Below are 22,929 nucleotides of genomic sequence, written 5' to 3' on the forward strand. Positions count from 1 at the left end.
AAAAAATTAAGAGTTTTCAAGTTAAAATATTTAGACCTAAATTAATCATATGAAATATGCTTAAATTTGTCCTTGAACTATCAAGAGTTGCACGTTTCTATCATGAACTTTGTTTTCACAAAAATGGTAATCTGGACTTTCTATTGGGCCTCAAATAGGCCCAAATCATGAGTAAAACCCTAGTTACAAGAAATGAATCCTATTTATAAACTGTACAAAACCTGTATTCAATCCATCTCATTCTCTCACTCCATTTCTCAGTTCTTATTACCGAAGATGATCCTGATGCTTTATCTGTATTCTAATTGATCACTTTTATCTTCTTTCTTATGCGTTTTTATAAGTTATATTGCATCTGTATTACCTTCTCGTTGTGAATTGTTAATCGTGTTTCGCAAGGAGATTCAAAGGATGCGAATATTGTAAGGTCGGCTTACCAACCCATAGCATCTGCTATTACTCCGATTGCTTTGGTGTCAAATGGATCTACCGAAATTCATTCTTTCCTTCTTTTAATTTCAATCTCTCAATTTTCCTCTGAGTAACGGCAAATGATGAATACTTTTATTTCATTTAATCTGAATTATAATAATGTGGATTAAACTCCGCTTATTGTCTGATGCCACTTCTGGAGGATTGTTAATAAATGGATGAATGTTTTGTATATTATAATTTAATTTAATTTATAGAAGATCTATGATGAAAGAAGCAGACGGGCGGACTGAAATGATGCCATGTAGATTGTCTGATATACATTCCATTATATGGACTCATTTCTGAGATTCTTATATTCAATTTGTTGATTTTATCTTCTGAATTCCTTCCTTAGATTATGTGCTATGATGAAGTTGCTATTATATGTCTGGACATATGATTTCTGTGATTATTTACATGCTTACTTCTGAGCTACGATCAATTCTTTTAGTGTTTTTCATCTTGCATCTGTATTACTACCTTCTCATTGCGATCTGTTAATAGTGGCGCAAGGAGATTGAACGGATGCGTATAATGATTAGGTCGGCTTACCAGCCCATTGCATCTGCTATTACTCTGATTGCTTTGGAGCCAAATGGATTGACCTAAATTCCTTGTTTTTACTTATCAAATGTCGGCAAATGATGAACACTTTTATTTCATTATACCTGAACTATGATGTGGATTAAACTCCGCTTATTGTCTGATGCCATATTTGAAATTGTTTCCTTTTATTATTACTCTTTGATTTTTTATTCATTTTAACATATCACGGACGGCAAATGATGAATACTTGTATTTTAAATCTGAACTATAATGTGGATTAAACTCCGCTTATTGTCTGATGCCGTATGTATCTGAATTTGTATCATTTTCTGATTGATATTTTGATCATGTTATGTTTATTGTTGATTTTGTATTGAAACTATGTCTGAATCTATGATGAAAGAAGCAGACGGGCGGACTGAACTGATGCCGTGTAGATTTGTCTGAAAACTTCCATTTTATGGAATGATTTCTGAGATTTCTTCATTAATATTATTTATTAGCTATGATGAAGTTGCTTATTATGTCTGGACATATGATCTCTGTGATTATTTATAGGCTAACTGCTGAGCTTTTCTATCTTTTATTTGTAATAATTCATTCTACATTGTAATTGATGCCAACAAGAAGGTGATTAAAAAACTGTATTGTTGTTAATGATGCATTGATCAATTAATATATTAGACTTTTAGCAAAATCTTATAATAAAAAGAAATTGATAGATGTTTTTCACATATTGCTTAAACTGCTAGAGGAATTATAATTGTTCTCTCATTTAAATCCACCATCTATCTATTAACTTTGGACTTGATTAATATTGAAGATGAACATTTTTTCACAAGAAGGGAAAAACCCCTCATAACCTCTCATTCGACGATGATTTTTTGTTTTGTTTGAGTTTTTCAAAAAAATACGTTTGATTAAAAGTATAAAAGTATTTATTTTTTTTTACCAAAATATATTTTATCTTTATTTTTTTAATTAATAATTAATTTATATTATTAAGTATAAAGGATAATTTTAATATTTTAATATATAAATAAATTTATTAGATAAGTGATATTGTTTTAATTTTGAATTAAAAACTTAATTTTATTTCAATAATAAAAAATGAATAATCCTTTGTGTTGTTAATAATCCTTCATCTTCTATACATATTAAAACAAAACAACATAAACTTTTATTTAACAAAGATAAACTAGTAATTTAAACAATAATGCATTTATTAAAAAATGTATTTTAAGAGGATATATACATGAATCCTCCAGGAGGATGTGAATTTGGAAAAGTTTGTAAATTTACTAAGAATCTTTTATGATATGAAACAAACTTTAAGATAATGAAATAAAAACCTAATCAATCAAGTGACAGATTTTTTATTTATAAAAAAACTAAAACTGATTCTATCTGCAAATGATCTTTATTTTTTTTATTTTTATTTTAAGTGTCAAATTTTTTTTTATGTATTAGGAAGGGTGTAAGAGTTGTTTAAATATGAAAAGAAATAATAGATCTAAAATTTTTCATATACTAAACCCTATTGAGGCGAATTTAATATAAATTATATTAATAATTTTTTCCATAGAAAATTATTTGATTTATTTCTTTTCAGATTGTCTATCTACTATGATGAGTGAATTGATTTCAGTTGTTTGCGATTTTGTTGCTAGAATACTTTTAATGATATATCCCAATGAATACTCTTGGCAATGTCACAATGAAGAAAATGTGATCAATGAATTCTTCGCTCTTCAAACAATTGTTAGATGATTTTTTTTAGTTTGTTAGATGACAAAACTCCTTCACTTGGACCATATCTACGTTTATAATTTTCCAATTAAAAAACGAGATTTTTGATGGAATTTTTGATTTCCATTATTCTATTCAGAAAATCGGGATGAAGTTTTTTTGAGAGACGCATGATAAATGTAGTTAGTTTTAAAATCGGAATTAAGTGTTTTGGAAATGATATTTATGAGATTAAATATGTGAAAACAGTATTAAAAAACATGTGATTAAATATTTGTTAATGAACGTAAGTATATCCTAAATATAATCAAAGTCAAAAGAGATTGGAATAATGAGTGTCAAACCTTAAAAAAACTGATATGATCAAAAGATTGAAGCTAGAGAAGGACATAAATGTTTGAAAGATTCTGAAAAATATTGACTTATTGGTAGACTAATTTACTTGAATTTAAAAGGCCAGACATCACATTTTATGTCCAATATTACATGCACAAACCTAACACTCATCATTGATGGTCTCCACTTGCATATGGTTAAATCAAATATTTATAGGGATGTCATCAATTAGGTTTATTTTATCCTGACAATAAATCTAAATATGTTCGAACTGCTGCAACAGTAGAAGATCCTTCGCATCAAGTTTGGGAATTCAATAATCTCGTATAAAACAAAGACCACATTCTCTCGATCTAGTATAGAGGCCGAGTACATGAGCCTCGGTGATACTATTTTGGATTTTATATATTTTAAAAGATCTTTATGAAGCTGCATTTTTGCCGATAACAACACGTTTTGATGCGACAACAAATCAGCTATCCAAATTTCTGAGAATCCACTATTTTATAATAGCATAAAACATCTGAAAATTGATTCCCACTTATTTTGAGGAAGTTCTTATAAATCTTATAAATATTTCTTAAAAATCACAACTTGCAAATTTTGTTCAAAAAACCCCTAGTAGAACATTGTAGATTTGTTGAATTACTATCTAAGTTGAATCTTAAGGGGACTGTGTAGAAATTTTTGCCTATTATTTAGTTTAAGTTTAGTTACCAATTTAAATAATTTAGAAGACATTGAGGACTAAAAGTGTTATTTGGTGATATGTTATAATGAAACAAACACTCCGTAAAAGAATAAATATTTTGGTCTTTCTTGTAATCCCAATTTCGTTTCATCTTGTTGACTTTTGTGATTCTTCAATAAATTTTAACTTATAGTTTAATTTTTAACTTGAGACTTAATATTTTAATTTTTTTTTTTTAAAACTTAGCTTCTAAATAAGTTTATTAAGTTATCTTTAATTTTCAATAAAAAAAATTCAATTTTTCTTTTCAATTAGAATTCAAATAAAATAATAATAATAATAATAATTTTTTATTATTGTAAGGTGTACTTTGACAATTATTTCTCTTAAAACGCATTATAATATGTTGTAAATAAATAGATTTATAAGTGAAAAAACAAAACAAAACAAAATATAATAATCCAATATACAATAAATTTATAAAAAAAAAAACTAAAAGAATAATTCAATTAAATAGATATACAAGAAAGAAAAGTGGAAGTTTATTTATTTAATTATTAATTTATAGCTATTTTGTAGCAATGTTAGTTAATAAGTCTATTTTATATTAGAATGAATTATTGAAATGGTTGATAATAGCAAAGAAATAAAAAGTCAAAATCTAATAAAGATTAAAGTCAAGGATAGAGTCTAGATAGGTTCTAACTTGTAATCTAATGGCCCCCCCCATACTCCGCGTCGTCGTCGGTGGTTTACGTTACTAATTATATTACTTATTATATAATTTAAAATATTATATTTTAATAATTGAAAAAAAGATATCGGATCGGACGGTGGTAGTAGATGAATATATTTATTTATTTATTTATTGATTAAGACGTAATATATAGTTGCCGACGAATAGAGAGTCTGTTAAATCTCACAGTATTACTTTTTCTATATATATTCTCTCTCTCTTTTTGCTGCTGCTGCTATTGCAGAGAGAGAGGATATATCATCTTCTTCATCATCATCGTGGAGAGAATGAAGGACGAAGAAGCACAGTCGATGATGATGATGAATAATACCCGGTCGAAGAGAGTTGGAGCAGAAGCTGCTACTGCTGCTAATATTGTATTCGGAAAAGGGCGTTATAAGCTTTTGGTTTTGTCGGCAATATTATTGCTTGCCTTTTGGTCCATGATCACCGGTTCCGTCACTCTCAAGTGGTCCGCCGGAAACCTCCATCTTATCAGCGATCAAATCGACTCTCCGATTCACACCGATCTAGATATCCTGGTTGGTAAACCTTACTCTTCTTCTTCTTCTTCTTCAAAGTCTGCTGGCTAATTGAGTGAGTGAGTGAGTTGTCTTGTTGCAGGAATTGGAGGATAGAGAAAAGGTAGTAAAGCACATGTGGGATGTGTACACACAGAGCAACAAGAGGCTTAGGTTACTTCCTAGGTTTTGGCTCGAATCCTTCAAAGCTGCTTATGAAGATTTAACCAGTGAGGTTCTTGATATTAGGAATGCTGCCATCTCTGAGATTGCGAGGATGAGTCTTGCTTCATCTGCCGTTATTGATTCACCACTAAAGGTTACTTACTACCTACCTGCTCTATTGCCTATTGCTATTGCTATTGCTATTGCTATTGCTATTGCTATTGCTATTGGTATTCATTCACACTTTACTTAAAACTTTTGTTTTCTTCTTCAGACTGGAAAACCCAATTCCAAGAAACCATCATCAACTCATCATCATCATCCATAAATCAAGAAGACACAAACAAATCTGCCATAAATGAAGCTACCAGCTTTAATTGTATCTACCATATCAGATTTTTACTTTTATTATTATTATTATGCAATAGATAATTTAGGAAACAATTGCTCTTTTTAAATTTATTAATATGCATGTACACAGTTACTTACTGAAGCAAACCATCATATTAATTAATGAGATAATTCACCTATTCTATATGTTTTCGATTCACACCATTTTTTCTTCCCCATTTTGCATTAGAAAATATGAAGTTTCTGGCTTTATAGGTTTAGGGTTTGATATCTCAACCACTATGCTTATTAGACACAAAAAAGCTTCTTTTAAACCTGTTTAGTTTACATGTGTGGTGGTAGACTTGTGGGAGGATCCTTTGGCACATCAGAACTAGCCCGTGAGTTTAAAGGAAAACAATTCAAAATCAAAAGTCGGGAAAAAGAAGAATCATTCAACGGTTTTCTAACTTGAGATGCCAGCGACTAACCAAAGGGTTACAAAAATGATCAATTTTTATTATTATTAGAAGATGTAGTAGTGTCTTATAATCTATAAAATACACACCTTTCCTAACTCAACTCCCCATTGGTGGTCAAATGAGTTAAAAGCTGTGAAGAATAGTATCAGCCAAATCCAAACACACTATATTTATTAATAAGTATCATTGGAGAATAAAACCTGTCCAATACTGTAGGCATTCAATGATGGAAGAAGAAAGCTTAGAGAAGGCCTATTGCCAGAAAAAAAAATTTAAAAAAAAATAAAAGTAAATGTTACCCAATGATTATTTTACCTTGTGAGGGATAAGATGCTGATTGATTGACATTCTCATGCTGCAACTGCTCTGCAGTCTAGAAACCAAAGCTGATTAGATTTTAGCAGGTGTAACCGAAGCAGAAAAACACAATAATGTAATCTAAAATGTGGATAATGATACAAAAAATAATCTTTATACCAAATAAAGCAAAGAGGAATTATTGAAATGGTCATACTCAAAGTAGACATCTTACCTTTCCATATGCGAGGGCATATGGTTGTGTAAAGAAGGTATAGACATGAGCTCATCATGGTTACTTACAACTTCACCTATAAGGGTTATAATAATATATACCTTTAAAGTAAACAGGTTGCTTGACCCTGCAAATTCAAAAAGAAAATTTTAGCAACATGTGTTATGAATTCAGGAGTAGCTGTCTCTGTTCCTTGTAGTCATTAGTCACATTGTTTCTTTATAATGAAAATCTTAAATTTAGTCGAATACAAATTCAAATATTAGTTTTGTTTCTGTATCTGAAAATGATTCTACTATAAGTGTGTTTTCAAATGGGCTGGAGTCAATAAATCTATCAACATTAGATTGTTGACGGACAAAAACTTTCATAATAATAATGCGCTCTTTACAACTGTAACACTTGCCTGGTGAATTAATTGGTAGAAACTATGTTAACCATTTGTACTGGGCCCAACAAAATCAATTTCACCAGCTTCAAAGGAAAGAGGTTTACCACCTATAGATACTCCTTTCCCATTGCCCTCCATGCTCACCTAAAATATGAAAATTTTAACATGTCACAAAAGGTAACTAAATAAAAATGGACACTCTACAATTAGGAAAACATGCCTGTTGGATATGGGGAGCAAAACACTTCTCTAGAGCTTGAGAATAAGGTAAGATAGCCTGCAATTTTTCACAAGTTTCACCTACATGGCATATAAAGCAACAATTTACAGACAATGAACTCACTCTTGCAGGATACCCTAAAAACGAGACATTCCATACACTCAACAATCCTTAAAGAACATGCAGAAATGAATAACATATCGAACAAATTTAATATGGAGACAACATTCAATGGGCTGTTTTATTATACATTTCTTATTGTGTGTCATTATCTGGAAAACTTTACATTTGTTATGTTGGTCAAAAATATAAGTACTAAAAAAAATATATTAATGATCCAAAAGATAATATGAACCTGATCCAAAAAGAAAATCTTTATTGAAACAAAAAATTAGACTATAGTCTAAAACCAATTTGTATACTATATGAAACAACAAACCCAAAGAAAGAGAAAAGATCATGATTGTGACACAAATAGGATCAATATGATCTGGTGATGCGATGAAAATATAATTGAGCAGAAGTTCACTGCAGGAGTACATACAAGGATGCTTTTCACACAGACATCATATGTCATGACAGCTAACCTATACCGACAAAATGCCATTGTATTACGAATGTAAATGTAAATTGAAGATCAATGAATGTAAAGATACGAAACTGATACAGATAGTCACTATTCTCCTGAGAAGGGAAAGATAACCTAAGAATTTAACAGAGAGGAGAGAAAAACAAGAGAGCTATTGCACATTCATTTCATAAACTTCCTGAGCATATATTCTCTTAGTTAAATAACAATCCTCTCAGAGAATATAACCCTAATTTTGTTACAGTACTAATGATGTGGCCTAATAACACAATGACCAAAATAACAAAATAAAAGAGTTCGGAACTAAAAGAAATTAAGACAATAAGCTCCTAGTGCTTCCACGTGGATCTTTTACCACCGTTAGATCAAACTTCATTTACCTTTGTATCAATACCCCTTCTTTAGAACTTATAATACATACTCTTCCTCTGGCATATGAATAAGTTTTTGAGAAATAGCCATGTACCTCATAGTGTTTGTTTGTTTCAGATTCATCAGCCAGTTAATTGGTGTATAGTAAATAAAGGGACCAAACTGTTGGAGAAACGAGTTCTTAAAATTTATCCAGGTGAGAGCTACCGTTGGGTTTCTTGATTGCAGGTAAGATCCGTACCATCTCTACCTTCGTCACGTCTGTTCTGCTGAAATCAACCAGCCTTCCACATCTGTTCCATCAAACTTGGGGAAATACACTTTCGTCAAGCGAGTGGGAGAAACATAAGGTCTATCCCTCGGTGGTGCATTTCGGGATGAACCTGCTGACTCATCTGGGTGATCAGCTTCATTTCTATTTGTCAATATGTGTAGCTGTTCTTCAATAAAAACTTAATTTGCTTTTTATCTATTTCCGCACTTCTTCCAACGTTTGAGAAATCGAATCTACCGATATACGCAGGGAATCGTCCGACTGATGTCTAGTTTCGACCATCGTGAGAATCGCCGGCTCTGATACCAATTGATACATATAAGAGTTAAGTTGAGGGTAGAAAAATCAGAATTTGACAGAGAAAAGAGAGAAAACCAAACCAGAGGGGGCTATTGCTCGTTCATTCCATAATTCCCTGAGCATGAATTCATTCCATAATTGCTGGAATTAATGAGCAACAGCCCCTTCTTGTTTTCTCTCATTTTTCTGTCAAATTCTGACTTTTCTCGTCTCAACCTAACTCTCATTCGTATCAATTGGTATCGCACGCCGACGATCCTTAAGATGTTAGACAACATGCATCAATCGGAAAACGATTGTCTGCATGTATCGATAGATGCTATTGCTGAGACTATAAACAAGATGCAGGAATGGATGAAAAGCAAAGTGGGATCTATTGAAGAACATTCACATACTTTATCAAGTCATGAAACTGCGGATTATTAGGATGATTCAATATGTTACTCACGAGCAACTCCACTTAGAGACAGACAAAATGTTTCCACAACGCGGCTGACGAAAATAGAGTTTCCAAAGTTTGATGGAGTGAATGTCGAAGAGTGGATGATTTCGGCTGAACAATATTTCAAGGTTGGTAACGTTGGTTGCACCACCGACACTGTTAAGGTGAAGATCGCCTTGATCCATTTCTTGAGAAACGTTAGAATTTGGTATATTGCGTTTTTGCAGACAAGGACCAGTCGGTGGCATTGACATGGATGGATCTCAAGAAAACACTCCTACAGCAATTCGGCCTTTTGATTTGTGACACGTCTACCAGCCAACCGATGAACCTAAAGCAAAACAGGTCAGTTCATGAATATAATTTGAGTTGTTATTGCTCCAATGATAGTATGAATTTGGGATCTGCTGGTATGCCGACAGATCAACATAATAAATCTCCAGATATTCGAGCATTCCCTATTACAGATTCCAAAATAGATTATTCTTCAAATGAGGCACCGTTTAAGACTGTCTGCTGCAGGGATATCCATGGGGATGAAGACTTTAAAAAGTCCTCAGCCATCCAGTTCTACTCTAGAGAAATCATTCCATAAGAATGATATTAAGTCTGCACTTGCTCTCTTTACAAGTGGGGATTGCATATGTCCCCACAATTTCTTTCGACAGATAATGATTGTGATGGATCATAAATAACAACACAATCTGGTTTTATTAGATTCTTCACTAAGGAGTTGGTGGATTTTTCAAATTGATGGAGTGATTAATTAAACAAGGGAACAAATTAAAAAAAAAACACACATTTTTTTTGGAGACCAGTTCTTTTTCCTGGAGGAGGCTTACAAGGGAATTGAACTTAAGACCTCAACCTTTTAATTCAGAACTCTTACCACTTGATCGACTACCATGTGTGAATACAACACATCTTTTGCGAACAAATGAAAAACTTAACTCTTCTTGGACATAAATACAGTCACACAGATGAAGTACATGTTTCGTCATACCTTAAGATTGGTACTAACAGCAACCATATGCTTGGCAACAGCATCAGGCCTGAAAATAACAAGCAGACATTGTAAAATATTTAGGAAATATGTTTTAGGATGCTTCTCCCGATTTGGTCCCTATTTAGTGTTTATTAGTTCTTTCTGATCGTTTTTAAAGATTTGTCAAATATGTTAAGTCCTTGAATACCATTACTTTTTGTAATGCTAAAGTTGAGACTATAACAAGGAGTTTTGGCTAGATTTTACCCAAGGGAAGACGAGATACATTCCCTCAATGTTCGAGCATTCAACATTGTTTCTGCTGTCATAAAAGTCTTGGAGATTACCACAACCGCATATTAAGTAAAAACATTTAATCAACTAGTACATTTGATTGGAAACAACAAAATTTCAGATATTTCAAACTCAGTAATAGTTAAATACCTAGTGTAGTTTCAGGATTTAATCCTACAATACTTTTAGCACCATCAATTGGATCAACATTTGCAAGGCTGTAAGCAATAAGTCTCCAAACTTTTGTCAATTAAAAACAATGGTAGAATTTCTCAAACCTCTGTCAACTTGAACAGCCTATCGAACGTCTCAAGGGTTGCGCACTGCCTTGAATAGTCTAAAACTATGTCATCGAACTCTCTGTACCAGATATAACATTCCAAAATTTACACAAGTAACCAACCCATGATCAGCTACAAAATCTCATAATATAACTTTGTTTAATAATGCATAATTTTATCTTACATAATCATTGATTTACATAGTTCATCAATTCCCCTAAGTGGGTTTTCTTAACATCCTCCACATGGGACTACACCAAAAAATGAGGGGAAATGGCTTTCACAATCAAAGTGCACAATATTGACAAAACCAAAAATCTGAACGGTTCTAATGCAGTTTACCTTCAGGTCCTTCCATTGTCACAGATAAGAGTGGACGAACACAGGAAGATACGTTTTAGCACTGCATATAAAAACGTCTAATGACAATGCAATGAATTTCGACGGATACTAGTTCCGAGCTGAAGAAATCTAAACAGAAACTTTCACTAAGCAATAGTCTTTCAGGACATCGCTTCCGAGTTCCGAGTAATCTAGAAATCAACTCGTCATTTCCTTTCTTTCCCCGCCAAAACGAGAAACAAGATATAAAGAGAAATCGTAGATCGATGGAATTCATAATTCATTACAGGGTTAAATGAAACCGATTAATACATGCATATTAGGGGAGAGTAAGATGGGAGGACGAAGAATTTTAAAGCGTATTACCTGAAGCTTGAGAAACTTCTGTTATCAGCTGGCGATGATAATGGATGATGAGGAGATTATGGATTATATCGAAAGAAAGGTCTTGCAATAAACAGAGAAATGGAAAGAGAGAGAGAGAGAGACTGCGTCTGAAGTCAGACGCTAGCGATTCGCGAACGCATCGCTGGCTGGTCGCTGAATTATAAGTTATTTACAACTCATATATTTTTAGTTAACAATTTACTTATTAATTATATTATTTATATCATAAACTGTTTTTTTTATTCTTTATAATTTACAAACTTATTAAAATAATAATATCATTCAAATAAACCTATATAAAAAATAGGTGAAAAAATGTTATTATTCGTATTCTTATTATTATTGCCGCTTAGATTGTTTAGAAAAGTCGATGATTCGAATAAGATTGGCTTACAAAATTAGGAACATTTCCCAAACTAACCTTGTTTGGCGTTCACTTTCCCAAACTAACCTAGTTTGTTCATTTATTCCCAAACTAATCTAGTTTACTATTCAAACTCAGTTTTTTATTTATTTATTTATTTTTATTTTTATTTTTTTTAGATTTCAAATTTATTATACATATATATATATTTAAATTATTATTTATATAAACTAAATTATTTATATTTTGATATATATTTTAAATTATTATTTTTAAAAATTTGATTATTTATATTTTGATATATAATTTAAATTATTTTTTTTATAAATTTAATTATTTATATTTTAATTTATATATATATATATTTACATTTCAAATTTATTATATATATATATTTACATATATACATGGCAGTATGATTTTCATCCCCATAAATTTATTTATTTTTACTATTCAAATTATTATTTATATTTATTGGATTGTCTTTTATTAAAATAATTTTGACAACTTTTCATTCAAATTATTATTTATATTTATTGGGTTGTCTTTTATTAAAATAATTTTGACAACTTTTCATTGTGATATAATTTCACAATAAAAAATTTATCAATTTTTATTGTGTTGTTTTCTTAAAAATATGTCTTAAGTTAATGAACCATTAAATATTTATATTAAAATATAAATAATTAAATTTATAAAAAAATAATTTAAATTATATATCAAAATATAAATAATTAAATTTATAAAAATAATAATTTAAAATATATATCAAAATATAAATAATTTAGTTTATATAAATAATAATTTAAATATATATATCTATATATATAATAAATTTGAAATGTAAAAAAAATAAAAAAATAATGAGTTTGAATAGTAAACTAGGTTAGTTTGGGAATAAATGAAAAAACTAGGTTAGTTTGGGAAAGTGAATACCAAACAAGGTTAGTTTGGGAAACTGTTCCAAAATTAGACCACATGTTTGCCCTTTTATTATTATTTTAATGTTTAGTGTACTTTTCTATTTTCTAATATTTTATATTTGTGTAATAGTGTCTTTAATTTTTTTTAGATATATACAATTAAAAACTATTTTTTATTAATTAAAGTAAAAAAATCACATAATTATCTAAATGATTATATTAATTTTAAAAGTTAGGACTTATACATTAATTTAAAACTTTTTAATAAAAATAGTATTTATTTTTTTTTAGATATAAGACTTATTTTATCTGGATTAATTATGATAAAAAAATATATTTTTATAAGTTTTGGAACACTAGAAAAGATTGAGAGATAATTTAGAAGAGAATTGAAAACAATTTAATTAATTGAAAAAATAATATATTTTTTTTTTATATTTATAGGATGATATTATTCACTCCTTTAATTATTTTTTTTATCCCTCCTCATTATTATATTAATTTAAAATTTTATATTTTTTACTTTAATTTAATATTTTTTAATTAAAAAATATTATTTAATTTTTATATATAAATCTTATTATTTTATCTGAATTAATTATGATAAATGATGAAGTTTAGTCAAATAAAAATAAAGTTAAATATTATATTACAATCAGATAAAAAAAACAAATAGTTTTCTTCAATATACTTTACAAAATTCCTCTATATTTTATTTGAATTTTTTAGTAATTAATTATAAAAAACAAAAATCAACATAAAAGTAAGCTAAAATAACAGCTACTGTCTGACCGTCATGCAAACTATGTCAATCTTGCCATTCATCATCTCAATCATGTGTTAATAAGATGGTGAAATACAGTTAGGTTAGCAAATCTTAAGAAGAGAGAATCGTACAGAAAGTAACCTTCAGTCCCAGTGATTTGTAGGGCCATCCATATGTCTTACACTCTCGTCTCTGCGTGGCAACTAATTTCGTATGCTGTCTGGCTGCTTTACCTTTTTCCATGGATGAACTGAAGAAAATCATGCCATTCTTCTGAATATAAGATAAAGGAAAGAGACCTTTACCTTCCTGAAGATTCACAGCCACAGGGAACGCATCTTTCTTCTCCGGTGAGCTCTCTCTCTATTTCTCTCTTCAGATTGGCTCTACCGATGACAGATTCTCTCGTGTGAAATGCAGTGTGTCGATCGATGTTGTGCTTTGTTTAACCGATCGATTATTGTTTTCTGCCTCTCGTTCAGTCGTTTGTAACCTGTATCATCTTCTGAATTTGTTTTTTTGTACCTGATCTGTAGTTTGATGTTTCAACGCTTTCTGATCTGATTTTATATGGACTGATATAAGTAGGTTAGAAATGACAAGTAGTGTTAGAATTGGAAGGCCAGTGCAAATTGAGATAGAAAACACAGCCACTGAGCATAAAGAGTTGCCAGGATTCATGTCTCTTATGCAACTCTCTCGTATATACTATTTGTTTGTTTCGTAACTTCTAATTGCTCTAGAACATTAAGTTGCGTTTTCTTAGGCATGCTGTCGATTTTTTAACACATGATGACACTTTTCTGATTTGTCTCCATCTAAACCAGTTGTTTGGACTAAATAAACTGTTCAATCTTCCCTTAACATGTCTGATTGTTCATTTTTTCATGTTTTGGCTTTCTTACTTTCATAATCCACAAGATTTATCTCAAGGTTATGTTATTAAACTTTTATATCTGTAACTTAGTCGTGGAGCTGTTGACATAGGTTGAATTCAGCATCTAAACTGTCAAGGCATTATCATGTTTCGTCGTGGGAAGAATCGAGACCCTGAAAATGAAGAGCAGATACATGAAGCCAAGGTAATTAGTAACTGACACACATGCTTCTCTCATAAAGTATATTTGTTTTTGGCAACAATGAGGGTGGAATTATGGTGATTATCATACACATTTCTCAAGATACTAAATTCTTGGTGCATATCATAAAAAAAATCAGTTGCTAAGTGTTATTACAATTAGTACAACTGCTAGGGGATGGCCTTTCAGTTATTCTTGTTGAGAACCTATAATCATATTTCTTTTGACGGCCTTGTTCATGTATAGTATTTTATATGTTATCGTTATTGCATAAAATAATAGTTGATAATTGGCCTTCATTTTTTTTTATGTGTGTGCTTATGAATGGATCGAGCTTCATACTAGTTTTTATAAATTTGTGGGTACAGGTCAATGAACTCCGGGATGCTATTGGACCGCTGTATGGGCGTAGCTTGAAATACTGTTCCGATGCATGTCTGAGGCGATATTTGGAAGCTCGTAACTGGAATGTTGGAAAATCAAAGAAAATGCTGGAAGAGACAATAAAGTGGAGATCAACCTATAAGCCTGAGGAAATCATTTGGGTAAGTTATGATGTATATTAGTGGCTATTTAAAGAGGTTTTGATTTATGTATTTGATTATTTCAGGAAGAAGTGGCAACTGAAAGTGAGACTGGAAAATTATTTAGAGCTAATTTTCATGATCAAAACAGGAGATCTGTTCTTATCATGAAGCCTGGGCTTCAGGTATTGAGCCTATTTAGAAACTAGTATTTTGTCACAATCTTTGTCACAAACATGTTTGGTATAAGATTTATTTATCATTGCTTTTTGTTGCTTCATTTGATATACATATTATTTTCTAGATCATGATCCAAATTATAATTTTTTTTTTGGTTAATTTGGTATCATGATCAGATTAATTTGTAGATCATTGTGATTTTTTGCAAATATAACAAATATAGATTTTTTCAGATGACGATCACCTTAATTTTTTTTATAATAAAACAGTCCATTGTAGAGTGCAACAATCCTTTAGCTCAGATGTGTTCCTTGATCCTACTATTTATGTGCAGAACACAAAATCATTAGACAACCAAATCCGACATCTAGTGTACCTTCTGGAGAATGCAATCCTTAATTTACCAAAAGACGAAGGACAAATGGTATGGTTAATAGATTTCACTGGAATGACCATGAACACAAGTATCCCTATTAAATCTGCTAGAGAAACAGTCAATATTCTTCAGAACCACTACCCCGAGAGGCTGGCGGTAGCATTTCTTTACAATCCTCCACATATTTTTGAAGCATTTTGGAAGGTTTGTTCTTTCTTTCTATTTTATTTCACCTACGCTATAAGATTTCGATTTGATTACTCTCTTGTGAAATTAATAAACACTTGCCAATTCATTTGCAGATTGTGAAATATTTCTTAGACGCCAAGACTATCCATAAAGTGAAATTTGTGTACCCAATGAACAACGAGAGTGTCGAGGTTATGAAGTCGTATTTTGACATCGACAATCTCCCATCTGAATTTGGCGGTAAGGCCACTCTCAAGTACAATCACGATGAGTTCTCAAAGATGATGAGCCAGGACGATGAGAGAAGTGCGGCTTCATGGGGATTCACAGCGAAGAACAGCAACAGCTGCCTCTCTAATGTAGAGGTAACTTCTGAACCAGCAGTTATCTAATAAACAATCTCTCTTTATAATAGAGAAGAAGTTTAAGAGGTAATAATAACTATAAGAAAGTTAGAAGAGTTGTCCCTTATCCTGATGAAAAAGGAAGTAAACTCTCGTGGTCCTCTTCCTACTAAGTTAGTTAGTATATATGTCGTATGGAGCTGGGAGACTGGTTGGTTTCCTAATTGACCATTTTGTTGAACCTTTCCTTCTTTTAATATTAAAAATTTATACAAACTTTTTACATTTTAAATGAGTAACTTGTCGTTCCTATGTGCCTTCTTGATCTCCAATTGATTGTAATGTCCAAATTACCTTTGTACTAATTTTAGACTTAAAATATGAACTATTGTGAAGAGTAAATAAGTTTCTATGCCCTTGTTTGATCTGGGGTATTTGAATAACTAGTTGGCTATTTTAAAATAATCTTATTTAATGTAAGAAGTTGGGTAAAATAACCCAAAGTTCTCATTATTCAATATTTTAATTGATATTGATTGATGTGATGGAAAGTTGAATAGTGTGTTAGTTGGGAATAATCTAAAATAATCAAATCAGGTCTTGTTAAATGTAAGTGTTTTTATTGCAGCTTCTAACAAACCATATTAGAGAGCCAGACAGCCAACTTCAAGGCTAATAAAAAAGGGTTTGAAAATCAGAATATTGCCTGCCATTGAAGTTGGGGAGGGTAATTAGGTAAAATTAGATTTAGGAAAACCTCCTTTTGAAGTTAAGGGTGGTGGCTTTATAAGAGCGGAGAAGTAAACCAGCACCTACACCAAGTCCAAGGCAAATGCCAAGGCCAATTCCAACTCCAACCCTAACCCCAGCATTGAACCAAGACAACTCCCCATCATCTTCACCACCTTCCATGTAATAATAATCTTCTTCTAACCTTTCACCCCAATATAGGCTGCTGTTGTATTCTTCTTCCTCCTCACTTTCTGTTTTATGATGATTATTATTATTATAACTCCCATATTCTACAACCTGCAACGACACAAATGACCTATCAATCGTTGTTTGAAAAGAAAAGGGTTGGTTCTGTCTTTTAGAGTGAATAGTGTAGTGTTGTGGACCAGGAGGACAACTGGATGTTGGGGCCATGCCTGTCAGTTTCAGGCTATGGCAGAAAGATACATCAGAGAAAACAAAAAGGTCTATACTTGATCACTTCAAAACATGTGCCCCCCTCTGCCCATAATAACCCCTCCTTTAAGATATTAAAATTTATTCAATTCCTAGATCCTAATGTATCTTAACCTTAATCCGGCCCATGAGGTTTTGATGAGGCCTCATCAAAACTTTGTCATGATAATCGGATGGGATTGGATATTGGACATAAGTTATATGTGTCTAGAAATTCATTGGTGGTTTGATTTTCAGACAGATCCTGATCTAGACTCAGTTAGAAAGGTGTTTTGTTCACAAAACATTGTCTATATTTTCAAATGAGAAATCATCTATGATGAACATAACAAAAAAACTGTTTCTTTGGCTTGATTATGTTTGTTACCTGTAGAGGATGGTGATGATGATGATGGATTAGGTCTTGTTTGTGAGCAGTAGTAGTGTCATAACTGGTTTCGAACTCGGGAATCGAATCTAACAACTCCTTCCTGATATTGTTCTTGTTGCGGAGGATGCGGACAGTCTTTGTAAGTATAACTGGCGAACCAGAGAAAGAACCGGCCACAAAAACTTCCATAGTGGGCGCCGCCTCATGTTGTTTAAAGAAGAACCCATTTCCACCTGCATGATGATCTTCACACTTCATATTCCATCTCTTGGTTTTGCTCGTCATCTCTAAGACCCCAGAAAGGATGAGCTCATCCTTATTGAAAACCTCGAATCTGATGCTACCCGTAAACCTTATTCTGTCTGTACTAACAAATGTGGCCTCTTCTTGGGATTTCTTCTTATGATGATGATCAGCAATTACTACTGATCGTCTTCTTCTAATTAACTGGAAAGTGGGGACAGATTCCGAATACATGATCCCACATCTCACGCCATTAACTTCGAGGAGGGCATCTGGGCTTAGAGGGATATGGTTTACAGTTAGACATTTTGGAGATGAATCGTCATCATTGGAAGAGATATTATTGATTCTGACATAGAAAACTCTCACTTCAAACCATGGAAGAAGAAGAAGAAGGTGTGATGATCTGTTGATATGGAGGAGGGTTGAATCTACTACTACTACTCCATTGTTGTTGATGTTGAATGTATCCCCAGAATTCTCCATTACTTTTTGACGTGAAAAGGAAACACAGCAGTTGGTAAGAAAAAGAGTGACCAAAAATATAATATGGAAAGACTATGGAGAGTTGTTGTTGGTATGTTGTGTTCTGTTGTTATGTCTATTGGTCATCTCCGAAAAATCCAGCAGGCCGGGACGACTATTACTTACTGTACCAGATCCCATACGCATATATATAAAAGGGAGATGGGGGAAGAGTCTGATGATCCTGACCAATGAGAGAGACCATCAACGGACATAAATTAACATGTTCGGATTCTTCCAATTAATAATCATTCTAAATATTTCAATTTTTTAAATCCAAATAATACTACTATTTTAATTAAAACCTATCAAATTAACAATTTTCAGAATACATATTAATTTTGAAAACAACCCTATTGGGAAAGACATTTTTCACCTCTCACTAATTAGGATAATCAAAACTCAAAAGGGTTGAGTAATAAAACATTAGTTCATGACATATAAGCTCTATTAAATTATAATATAAGTTTTTGTTCGGAATGAATTTTTTTAAAAAATCTAGAGGGAGAAAAAAATATGGGATTATTTTTGATAAAAAGACTTAAATAATATGGATATATATAAATAAAATAATAAATAATTTAAAATATGGGGTATTTTGATATTTTGGTTAATAAAATTAGTGATATGATTGTTTAGAGTGATTGATTGGAAAATTGATTTGGATTGAGTTTAAAAAAAAAAAACGAGAACAAGTTCTATGAGTATAGGATATTCAAACAAAAAAATGGATAAATTATATTAACTTTGTTTAATTAATTTTGTTTAATTAATAATAAAATCAATTTACACTATTTTAATATTTATTAATTGATTTATAGTATAGGATATTCAAACAAAAAAATGACAATGAGAGTAAAATATTTACGACACAAATGGTGTAACTAATTATCATTTTTTTTTAAATTTTTTTTGTTAAACATAACATTTTAATTAAAAATTAAACATGTAAGTTTTTATTCTATCTCTTTAATTTTTTATTATTAAAATATCTTAATATTTTAATTATATATATAATTAAATTAAAAATATAGATAGCCTTTTAAAATAAAATAAAAAATTATAATATCTGAACTTTAATAATAAGATACTCGTTATTTTTCTTATATATTTTTCAAAACTTTTTAAGATTTTTCTAAAATCTTCTTTTGTATTAAATTGTTGGCCGTTTATTTTGACCACCGGTTTGGACCCTTTTTTTAATAATTTATTTAAAATTATATTTTTTTTACAATATCTTTGTAAAGTTCTTAAGTTTTGATTAATATTTGTTTTTCCAACTCCCACCCACCCGTTCCACTATTGCACTTTCATGAATTTCCAAATAGGGTCATTCTATTATAATCATTAATTTACTTAATTTATAGATAAATTTTTTTTATTATTAAATTTAAATATAAAATAATATTTTAATAATTCATTAAAAAAACCTAATTTTATAAAACCAAAATTATTCAAAAAAAAAAAAAAAAAAAACCTAAAAAAACAAAACCCACGATGAAACAAAGCCCTAGCTAGAGCGGGGCCCAATAAATATGGGTTGTTCAATCATATTTCTCCCCAGTGATGCAAATAAATTATTCAGCAAAAATAAAATAAAATAAAATAAGAGAAAATCCAGCTACTGGTTGAGCAAAGGCCAGAGCATACGACCAGCGGCGGTATTTTGGAAAGAGAATCGTGGAGTATCTTATTATTATTATTATTACTACTCAACGCCACCGATTTGATGATAATGGTCAATAAGGTTGTTAAGAAGAACAAGAACCCGGAGGAGGAGGAGGCGGCGGCGGCGGCGGAAGTTATAGAAGGGGAAAACAAAATAGAGCAATTATCATCATCATCACCAACGATGATTCCCAGAAAAAGAGGCAGACCTCGTAAGAAGAATAGAGCAGAGTCGACTGAATCAATAATGAAGAAGAAGAAGAATGAAGTTCTTCAACAACAAGAAAAAGAAGAAGAAGATGAATTAATGATGATGATGAAGAATGGAGAAGTAGAAGTAGAAGTAGATAGAACCTCTGGCGATGGAAATGGAAAACAAAGTCTCAGAAACAGAGCCAGCCGCCGTAAAGGCATACCTCAAAAGAGCAGCTGCTCATGAATATCTATCAATCAATATTATATTACTTCAATCAATTCTCACTCACTCTAGTAAGCATATCAAATACTATATGTTTCTCCTTCTTCTTCTTTTTTATCTATTTTTAATTAAGACATAAAACAAAACAAAAAAACTTACAATGAATCATTTGATAATTGAGTTGTTCTTCTATGACTATGAGGTTAGGGTTTGGATCAAACCCACCTATTTGTAATTTGAAACTACTCACAATGAATCCTAATAGTATTCTCTAGAAGGGAGGGCCTTCATTGGATCCTGTTTTACAAAAATGTATTTTATATTTGAAAAACTACTGATTGAATCGCTCCCAGAAGTCACCAAAGAGAGGTCTATCGATTGATGATTGCCTTCAATTCAATTCATCTACACTAAAATATATATAACTGCAAAACCGATTGATTGATTGATTGATCAGCACAAAACAAGTGTTATATAATACCTGTGTAATAACAGGTTTGAGTGTTTTCATTTTATCTGGAAACTGAGCATTTGTAACAAGAAATGTATAAATTTTTCTTCAATGAAAGCTCAGTCGAATACATTATAGGTTCACCCACAAGCACAATGCCGAGGCGATAAACCCTCCAACAATCACTGCGGTTTAACACTTACAAAAAAAATATATCAATTGGAATCATCAAATGAACAAACAAAATCATCAAAATTTGAATAATAAACTACCCACCAGGAACTCCTTTCATTTGTTTAATCATCTTTGAGTGAAACTCGAATTGTCCATTATCCATTTCCAACAAGAACCAACAGGATTCGTATGGTGTCTCCAACAGAAGACACATTTGTCTGCACAAGCCAAACTTGGTGGTGTGTTGCCTCTATACATCTTTTAGTAATTTCAAAAAACCAACAACATTTTTAAGAACCAAAACAAGATGGACCAATTCTTAGCATTCAAGTAAACAGAAGAAGAAGAAGAAGAAACCTATGACTCTCTATGCAGTAAAAAGAATGCGTGTAGCAACCACCCCTTCCTCTAAATTGAGACTTGGTCCATCTGCATACTTTAAAACATCACTTGTTAAAAAAACTTTTTTAAACAAAAAAGAGTGGAGATGCGGGGGATCGAACCCCGTGCCTCTCGCATGCAAAGCGAGCGCTCTACCATTTGAGCTACATCCCCAATTTGAAATTTTATTAATAGTTAAAATACTTATTCTAAGAGAAATCTATCTTCTCTTTGAAAAAATCATTGAATCATTTTCCACTATATAAACCACCCAAATGAAAATTATTTTGTTGACAAAAAACTCTTACAACTAAATGCCAAGACTTTTTGAGTTTATTCTTCACATTTTTCTATGATTTAATCTCACATCATAATTCATATATATTGAGATTAAAATTTTGTAACTTTATAAAATTAATCATTGGACTATAAAATAACAATTTCTAGATAAATATCCACTCCTAATGTAACAAAGAGAGAAAAACGATACCCAATCAATATGAACCATGTATTCCGGAATAACCTTAGGCTTAGACAAATATATTCTCTTAGACTAAATAAATGATGTGATGAAGAAAAACAAAAGAGTACTTGATGATTGGATGTTTGATCATTGACGTGTTTCTCCAAATTCTGAGTTATAAGTTATGTTCATTTTACCCACTCAAAAGCTTTGCCAATCTTAAATCATGATGCGATAGGGACATGAACAATGGTTGTGGAAATTAATTTAAGTTATTATTTAAATAAGATATCATTCTTATATTTTATTTCTAAGATATAACTTAATTCCTTATAACATATATCAAATAAAATTATTTAAATTACTCAAATTTAAAAAATACATAATAATACTCGTATTATTATATATTTGTAAGATATTATTAAAAATACTTTTTAAATATTAAATATTGTTACAATATCATTATTATATGTATTTTTTTTTTATAAATTTAATATAATATCTATACAATAAAATATCTTTATAATTTTATTTTTATCTTTTTGTATTATTTTTTTACGAATTAATTATTATTAATTCAAATAAAAAATTACCTATTAAAATTTAAATTGTAAAATAATGTAAACAAAATTAAAACAACTAAATAAAAATCTAAACGTTACTTAAATAATATGACATACTTATAATAATTAAAATTCTAAAAAGAAAATTCTATCAATCTTGTAAATTCATGAAAGTGACTCTAAGATCCGTAATGTTGAGTGGTTGAATAGAGTAAGTCGAACAAACCAATGAAACTGTTTCAAAATCATTTTTACAAAATATTCTGAGCGATAATAAAAATTGTACTGATCATGGTTGGTA

General features: G+C 30.8%; 3 protein-coding genes and 4 non-coding genes across 10 annotated transcripts; 5 read left to right on the forward strand and 2 right to left on the reverse strand.

Annotated features, from left to right (window-relative positions):
* The first annotated feature begins 543 nt into the window (after positions 1-543).
* Positions 544-627, forward strand: LOC124933183. The gene has a single exon (XR_007098893.1). It is a non-coding gene; the product is annotated as a small nucleolar RNA R16 (small nucleolar RNA).
* A 480-nt stretch (positions 628-1,107) lies between these two features.
* LOC124933186 lies at positions 1,108-1,188 on the forward strand. The gene has a single exon (XR_007098896.1). It is a non-coding gene; the product is annotated as a small nucleolar RNA R16 (small nucleolar RNA).
* Positions 1,189-1,248: 60 nt separating this feature from the next.
* Positions 1,249-1,326, forward strand: LOC124933185. Its single transcript, XR_007098895.1, has one exon. It is a non-coding gene; the product is annotated as a small nucleolar RNA R16 (small nucleolar RNA).
* A 3,426-nt stretch (positions 1,327-4,752) lies between these two features.
* LOC124932131 lies at positions 4,753-5,755 on the forward strand. 2 transcript variants are annotated; one of them, XM_047472737.1, is made up of 3 exons: positions 4,753-5,074; positions 5,157-5,400; positions 5,437-5,522. In XM_047472737.1, the coding sequence occupies exons 1-3, from the start codon at positions 4,820-4,822 to the stop codon at positions 5,469-5,471; spliced, it is 534 nt and encodes a 177-aa protein (XP_047328693.1). In that variant the 5' UTR covers positions 4,753-4,819; the 3' UTR covers positions 5,472-5,522. The 2 variants fall into 2 exon arrangements, with proteins under 2 accessions (XP_047328693.1, XP_047328694.1); XM_047472738.1 differs by having other exon boundaries at positions 4,754-5,074; positions 5,157-5,372; positions 5,493-5,755.
* A 7,939-nt stretch (positions 5,756-13,694) lies between these two features.
* On the forward strand, positions 13,695-16,476 carry LOC124930692 (phosphatidylinositol transfer protein 3-like). 3 transcript variants are annotated; one of them, XM_047471030.1, is made up of 6 exons: positions 13,695-13,842; positions 14,480-14,574; positions 14,940-15,116; positions 15,182-15,280; positions 15,610-15,855; positions 15,954-16,476. In XM_047471030.1, exons 2-6 carry the CDS (start codon positions 14,515-14,517, stop codon positions 16,230-16,232), a joined length of 861 nt encoding a protein of 286 aa, XP_047326986.1. In that variant the 5' UTR covers positions 13,695-13,842; positions 14,480-14,514; the 3' UTR covers positions 16,233-16,476. The 3 variants fall into 3 exon arrangements, with proteins under 3 accessions (XP_047326986.1, XP_047326987.1, XP_047326988.1); XM_047471031.1 differs by having other exon boundaries at positions 13,731-13,842; positions 14,460-14,574; XM_047471032.1 differs by lacking the exon at positions 13,695-13,842 and adding an exon at positions 13,962-13,980.
* Positions 16,477-17,682: 1,206 nt separating this feature from the next.
* Positions 17,683-18,610, reverse strand: LOC124932350 (uncharacterized protein At1g01500-like). Its single transcript, XM_047472970.1, has one exon. The coding sequence runs from the start codon at positions 18,469-18,471 to the stop codon at positions 17,683-17,685; it is 789 nt and encodes a 262-aa protein (XP_047328926.1). The 5' UTR covers positions 18,472-18,610.
* Positions 18,611-21,703: 3,093 nt separating this feature from the next.
* On the reverse strand, positions 21,704-21,776 carry TRNAA-UGC. Its single transcript has one exon. It is a non-coding gene; the product is annotated as a tRNA-Ala (tRNA).
* Between the last annotated feature and the right edge of the window lie 1,153 nt (positions 21,777-22,929).

This window comes from Impatiens glandulifera, chromosome 3, assembly GCF_907164915.1.
Source record: "Impatiens glandulifera chromosome 3, dImpGla2.1, whole genome shotgun sequence".
Lineage (NCBI taxonomy): Eukaryota > Viridiplantae > Streptophyta > Magnoliopsida > Ericales > Balsaminaceae > Impatiens > Impatiens glandulifera.

Bases quoted from the DNA above. Each gene is read 5' to 3' on its own strand.
- LOC124930692 (XM_047471030.1), top strand. From the start codon at position 14,515: ATGTTTCGTCGTGGGAAGAATCGAGACCCTGAAAATGAAGAGCAGATA. The intron at 15,117-15,181 runs GTAAGTTATGAT...TGATTATTTCAG, and splicing joins AGCCTGAGGAAATCATTTGG to GAAGAAGTGGCAACTGAAAG. The intron at 15,856-15,953 runs GTTTGTTCTTTC...ATTCATTTGCAG, and splicing joins TTTTTGAAGCATTTTGGAAG to ATTGTGAAATATTTCTTAGA.
- LOC124932350 (XM_047472970.1), bottom strand. From the start codon at position 18,471: ATGGAGAATTCTGGGGATACATTCAACATCAACAACAATGGAGTAGTA.
- LOC124932131 (XM_047472737.1), top strand. From the start codon at position 4,820: ATGAAGGACGAAGAAGCACAGTCGATGATGATGATGAATAATACCCGG. The intron at 5,075-5,156 runs GTTGGTAAACCT...GTCTTGTTGCAG, and splicing joins ACACCGATCTAGATATCCTG to GAATTGGAGGATAGAGAAAA. The intron at 5,401-5,436 runs CTATTGCTATTG...CTATTGCTATTG, and splicing joins CTACCTACCTGCTCTATTGC to CTATTGCTATTGGTATTCAT.